Source organism: Palaemon carinicauda, chromosome 10 (assembly GCF_036898095.1).
Source record: "Palaemon carinicauda isolate YSFRI2023 chromosome 10, ASM3689809v2, whole genome shotgun sequence".
In the NCBI taxonomy this organism is placed as follows: Eukaryota; Metazoa; Arthropoda; class Malacostraca; order Decapoda; family Palaemonidae; genus Palaemon; species Palaemon carinicauda.
The window spans coordinates 145,696,467-145,703,802 of record NC_090734.1 but is presented as its reverse complement, the minus strand read 5'-3'; the positions used below and the strand labels follow the sequence as shown (position 1 = coordinate 145,703,802).

The window sequence follows — 7,336 nt, the reverse complement described above, 5'->3', positions numbered from 1 at the left end:
ACATTTTTGTTGTTGACGTTGTTAATAGTTTATATATGATATATCTCTTTTGACATTACTTTTTTTAGAATGACTTATTGTTAATTTGTTCTCTTCAGTTATTTATTTCCTTATTTCCTTTCCTCACTGGGCTATTTTTCCCTATTGGAGCCCCTGGGCTTATAGCATCTTGCTTTTCCAATTAGGGTTGTAGCTTGGATAGTAATAATAATAATAATAATATAAGTTTGCATCTATTTATCTTTTTATCTTTTTACTTATATATCTATGTATATATATATATATATATATATATATATATATATATATATATATATATATATATATATACATATATATATATATATATATATATATATATATATATATATATATATATATGTATATATATATATATATACATACATATATATATATATATATATATATATATATATATATATATATATATATATATATATATATATATATATATATATATATATATATAGCAGACACATCCCTTTGTTAGTGTGGATAGCTCTAGTGGTGAAAGGGTTTGCGCATCGCCATGATCAGTAAAGCTGTATTAGTCAGGGCAACCCTTACTTGGTTGGTATGCTGCGAGCGATCAGACGAAAATCTGCCATCACCAATCCGCACTGGGCAGCGTGGTGATGAAAACTGGACAAATCCCAGACTTGAATTGCCATGTCTGAGGCCTTTGTCCTGCAGTGTGCTAGAAATGACTGCACTTGTCGTTGTGTATATATACATATGTAGACACATATGTATACAGTATAAATGCATATATATATATATATATATATATATATATATATATATATATATATATATATATATATATATATATATATATATGTGTGTGTGTGTGTGTGTGTGTGTGTGTGTGTGTTTGTGTGTATGCTTACATATGTTGAAGAAGAAAAAAATCGAATGTATTTCTCGAAAGTATATCTGCAATTTAAAATCACACCTAAAAAATTAAAGAAGTTATATATAAAGAAACATTATCAATGTAGTAAAGAGTGAAATGAGAGAAGGATATAGAAGGAGTGATCAAGATTTTGTGGATTGCTAATTGCGCAATTTCACGGTTTGGAGGAAATTCGAAGTTACTGCGTAAAATCGTGTTATTTACTTTTCCGTTTCATGAACATTCGGATTGAATAAACAGTAAAACTATCTCCGATTAAAGCCTTTACAGAATCTGGATAATAAAATCTCCAGAATGTTGATGAAAATATATTGATAGTTATTTTCACAACTGAATAATTAACACGATGCTTCTTTGAAACCTGGACTTTAGGAAAAAATCGTTATTTTTGGGGGATATTGCAATGACACAGTCATAAAGGATAGAAAGAACCGGAGGATTACTATTAATCTCTCAGTAGTACAGTATGCAAGAAAATTGGTGATACTTTTTCATATTCATATTGGACAAGCGTTGTACACAAGTTGCCACTTAGTATTAAATCTTATATTTTAATTTATAAACATGTGTATGTATGAGGCAGCGTTGGTCACTTGTTATGTAGAATTTCATCGTCTTTTATTGAGCAAAGTTTCAAAATGTTTCGTTATTGGAAGCTGGTCTCATTATAGATGTGAAGAATGTAAGAGTTGCCAGTTAGTGACATTCGAACGAAAATCACTGAAATCTGGTATCGCAATTTTTTAACATACTGTACCGCGATTATGGTGGCACTTAAAAAAAGACTAATGTGGCTTAGGATTAGCTGCATATAGATTGCAATACGAATAGATGGAGCTCTGTTTTGATAAAAATAGAATTTGGTTACTAGGAAACTTGGGGACCACTTAAAAGGTGTTTTGAGTCTGGGAATTCATATTCATTTATTCAGACCAATTATAAACCACTCGACTGCTGGGCATTTCGTTGCCAGTGTATTTAAGAACGATATTGCATAAGACCAAACATAGGTATTTTGACCTATCCATTTTTTATATAAAGAAGATTTCAACAACAACAACAACAACAATAATAATAATAATAATGATAATAATAATAATAATAATAATAATAGTATCAACACAGGGTTTTTTTCTAAATAATGTGCTATAGCGGTTGATAACAATAATAATGATAATGATAGGAAAAATAAGGGTAATAATAATATCCGCAGTTATTATTTCCATTGCTTGTTGCAGAGGGATCAATATCTTTATAATATGACTAATATCGATTTTTTATTTGCATCAATTGTTTCAGAGTGATTAATAATCTTATGATGATTTTAATATTGAAAGTTTTTAATGTACATTAATTATTTGAGAGCAAGTAATACTTTTATAATATTCCTTAAATCGATACCTTTCTACATCAATTGTTTCAGAGTGATTAATGATTTTATAATGATAATAATATCAACAATTTTCATTTATATCAATTAGTTCCAAGAAGAGTAAGCAATACTTTTATAACATTACTAATATCGAATCTTTATTTACATCAGTTGTATCAGAGTGATTAATAAAATCATGATAATATTATTATCGACAGTTTTTATTTACATCAATTGTTCCAGAGTGATTAATGATTTCATAATAATATTGATATTGACAGTTTTTATTTACATCAATTTTTTCAGAGTGATTAATGTTTTCTTATAACGCATCTAAGAGACATCTCAATGATAATGCTAACAGATATTAGTAATACTGTTAATACAAAAACCAGCAGAATTTACGAAAAGTAGCATCAATAATAGTGACAATAACACGTTTAAAAGAAAGGAAACTTGAATAAATCTGTCTCGCGTGTCCTGAATTATGCATCGCCTAATCTTAATGGATTCAAACAAAAGACAAGCGAATGTCATAATCTTTTTAATAGCACAGTTTAAACGCCGTTCATTGCTCATAAACAACTCCGCAATGGTAATTTCTTTCAAGTTTATTAGAAACAAGAAGCACACACCTGTCACGAAGATGAGAAACTGAAAGATATCGGTTACTGATAAAGATACAACTGGTTTGACGTTCACGATTGATGGAAAACACGGTCGTAATATAGCTCCAAGTCAGTGATTGAAGATAATTGATTGGTTGATTTAAAGTTTTCTGGCATCCTGACATCTAAAGTCGTTGACGCTGAGATTGAAGATAAGCCTCTGGTTGTGGGGGCCCTTATTGGTAACGTCTCTGCCTGATTAATCTCCAGACTGTGGTTCGAGTCCCAATCAAAGTCGGTAGTTCCTTTGGTCGCTACAACCTCACCATCCTTGTGAGCTAAGGATTGGGGTTTGAAGGAGCCTATAGGTCTGTCTGCTGAGTTATCAACAGCCATTGCCTGACCCTCCTTGGTCCTAGTTTGAGTGGAGAGGGGGCTTGGACGCTGATCACATATATATATATGGTCAGTCTCTAGGGCATTGTCCTGCTTCATATGGCAATGTCACTGTCCCTTGCATCTGCCAGTTATGGGCGGCCATTAAGCCTTTAAAACCTATATTGCTACTATTATTAGGTAAACTATAACTTTAGTTGGAAATGCAGGATGCAATAAGCCCTCTGGCTCTAACAGGGACAAATAGTCAAACGAGGAAATGAAATAATGAAATAAATAAACTACGAGGGAAGTAATGAACAATGCAAATAAAATATCTAAAGAATATTAACAGAATTAAAATAGATATTTCAGATATAAACTATAAAAAGAGACTTATGTCAGTCTGTTCAACATAAAACATTCGCTACAAGTTTGAACTTTTTGAAGTTCCACCAATTCAGCTACCATTTTGGGAGGATTCAGGATGTGGAAGATTGTAACATACTGCACTGGGACCTAGACGAGCTTATAAAATGGACAGAGAAATGGCTTTTGTTCTTCCATCCAGAGAAGAGCAAATACATGAGAATTGGCAACACTTCAGTAGACGATAATGGCTACATCATGTGTAGTCATAGACGACAAACTTACTTTTGCTGACCATCTGGGTGAGAAAATAGAGAAGGCAAATAAGATAGTGGGCCTCATTAGGAGAACATTTGTACACCTGGAACCGGCAACATTTAAGCCTCTCTTCACATCCTTGGTACGGCCATACCTAGAATATGCCAACCAAGTGTGGTGCCCACATCTTACCAAGGATATCAACGCAATAGAAAATGTGCAAAGGAGAGCATCGAAACTGGTGCCATGTCTCAAGGAACAGCCATATGAAGAGAGATTTAAGAGATTAGATCTATCATCATTAGCGTACAGGAGATCGAGAGGAGATCAGATTGAAACATTTAAGATCGTCAACAACAAGTATGATACGGAGCGTACTGAGGGTCTTTTCAGGATGAGGGAGGATAGTGTGACAAGGGGCCATGATAAGAAATTATTCAAGAGAAGAGCCAGGCTGAACAGTTGCAAATACTCCTTCCCTAACCGTGTGGTTAACGTTTGGAACAATTTGCCGGACGAGGTGGTACACTCATAGACAGTTACACAGTTTGAGTCAAGACTTGATAAATTTTGGAAAACACAGGATCAAAAATTCAATTATAAAGTTCAGATAAACACCACGTGCCACCACCACCCACATAGTGTCCTGGCTACCATACTGGAGCCACAGGCCCCCTAGGGCCTCTTCCAGGAAAACGTCTGTAAGAATCTGTAAGATCATTCCACAACTTATTCACGGCCGGAATAAAACTTTTAGAATACTGTGTAGTGTTGGGCCTTGTTAGAATTATCTGTATACCTAGTCTTATGAACAGGATGGTACTGACCGTGAAGATCTGAATGCAAAGCTTGGTCAGAGTTATGAAAAATCTTATGCAATATCCATAACGATCTAGCTGAACGACGGTGCCAAACATTATTATCTAGATCAGAAAGAAAAAAAATATATTAGACCGTACGTTCCTGGCCAACAAATTAATATATATATATATATATATATATATATATATATATATATATATATATATATATATATATATATATATATATATATATATATATATATATATATTTACATTAAAATACACCATTTTCCGTGTATTTATGATAAATAAAATAACCGACAATGTATGAAAAATAGAATTTATTTAGCTTTCGAAGGGACCATCTCCCTTTCTCTTCAGAAAACTAAATGTTTTCTGAAGTAGAAGGGAGATGGTCCCTTCGAAAGCTAAATGAATTTTATTTTTCATACATTGTCGGTTATTTTATATATATATATATATATATATATATATATATATATATATATATATATATATATATATATATATATATATATATGTGTGTGTGTATGTGTGTGTGTGTGTGTGTGTGTGTGTGTTTGTATGTGTGTGTGTGTGCCTGCTCGTATTTTTATTATATTTAGTTTAATTCAAATGGGTGTTGCCATTTGTCTGAGCCCAAAGGGACAATTTAGGCACCATTCCCAATTCATGGTTTATGCCATAGCCAATTAAAATGACCTTCAACTGATTTGGATTTTATTTCCATAGCCTCGGGTTACTCTCGAGCGCACTGCCATATATTTTTAGGTTTTATTTATACATTTATCCATTTATTGATTTATGTATTTCTCATTTATTTATTTATTGGGTTTTTTGTTTTTTACTTATTTTCCTATTTATTCACTTGATTATCTTTTACTTCATTTACTTATTCATTCTGAATTATCAAGATATTAGTTTTGATGCTTATATTGCACTAAATTATGGATCTTGTTTATAGATTCCTAATAACTAGGCCAGATTATTTAGTGGAGGTTAATTAACAAATTAACTTCTCACAGGAAAGAAATTACACATCAGGTGCTACCAAAAAAAAAAAAAAATTAATAAATAAATAAATGAAATCCGAGGAATTTTAAATTTCCTTATGACCTATGACCTAAAAACGTATAAAAAAATAAACAAAGCATATAAACAATACACTCTTTCCAGGCTACCAACACCTGAAACAACAGCATAAAAAAAAAAATGGTTAGAAAGCGGAGACAAAGCTATTCCCAAACTATGAATTTTAACTTTGGACTAAGAAAAATGTTCAGATGTTTCGGCCTCTGGCGAAGAAAACAATGCTGTAATCTAAAACGGAGAGAGAGAGAGAGAGAGAGAGAGAGAGAGAGAGAGAGAGAGAGAGAGAGAGAGAGAGAGAGAGAGAGAGAGAGAGTGGTGGGAATAGTTACAGCATTTTGTTGGAAAATCACTTTTCCCGTTTCCAATTTCTCAAGCGAAAGGGAATTTTGTACTTGAATAAAAAGTAGACTTTTACCACAGTTCAGTTATCTATTTTTCTGTACAAAGAGCGATGACATATTGTATTTCCTAATTACATGTAATGTTTTTATTTTAAACTAGATAGAGTTTCTCTATTCTAAGAATTTATTCTAAATATCTTAAAATTTTTGTTTATATTTAGAACTAAATCGAAATTATGTACTCTAAGAAATTATTCTTAATATCTTTAAAATTTAGTTTTTTTTTTATTTAGAACTAAATCGAACTTATGTACTCTAAGAATTTATTTTAAATATCTTGAAAAATTTGTTTTTATTTAGAACTAAATCAAATTTATGTACTCTAAGAATGTATTCTAATATTTTAATCTAAATGAAATCTTGATAAAGATTTTATAAAAATAAACTTAAATATTAATTATATTTCCAAATATATTTTGCTACTAGTGCCAATTCCTCTAAGAAATACCAAAAATTTCTTGCCCAATATATAACTAAACTTTGAACATAACGTTATTTTATAATGTTTTATAATCTTATATATCAATAGATTCAAAATGATTTGAATAAAAGAAAATTTTTTTTCTATTACAATTAAATACAGTTTTCTAACTTTATTTGACGACACTTCCTTTATTCCCATCGAACGAAATTGTTCTCACTAAAGCGAAATACAGATTTGGATTGTTCGTGAAAATACCATTTCTGATATGAAACAGACAGTGAATTAATACAATTGAATTATCAAAAGTTCCAAGCCACGACCAGAATATAATTACTTAGTCAGAAACCAAATAAGCTGTTTTTATAATCAGAATTGAATCTATTTTCTGAAATATACCATTATTTTTTCATCCAACTAATAGAAGCTTTTCTATATACTGAAATATTAATTTATTCTCTGAATAGATTATAATTTTTGCAACCAAAAGCAAATACATTTGGCATGCTGTTATCGTATGCAAATTTGACTTTCAAAACAGTACGAATCTTTTATGAAAAAGCAGAATTAGAATTTTTAGGTTAATATTTTAACGTCTTGAGAATAATCTCATTTAATTTCGCTACAATGTAACAAATCCTGATCTAGAAACTAAGATAATCCAAAGTTAAAAAGCATC

General features: G+C 30.9%; 1 protein-coding gene across 1 annotated transcript; it reads left to right on the top strand.

Moving 5' to 3' along the window:
* The first annotated feature begins 3,908 nt into the window (after positions 1-3,908).
* LOC137648305 (uncharacterized) lies at positions 3,909-4,454 on the top strand. The gene has a single exon (XM_068381235.1). It carries the CDS (start codon positions 3,909-3,911, stop codon positions 4,452-4,454), a length of 546 nt encoding a protein of 181 aa, XP_068237336.1.
* Positions 4,455-7,336: the final 2,882 nt, after the last annotated feature.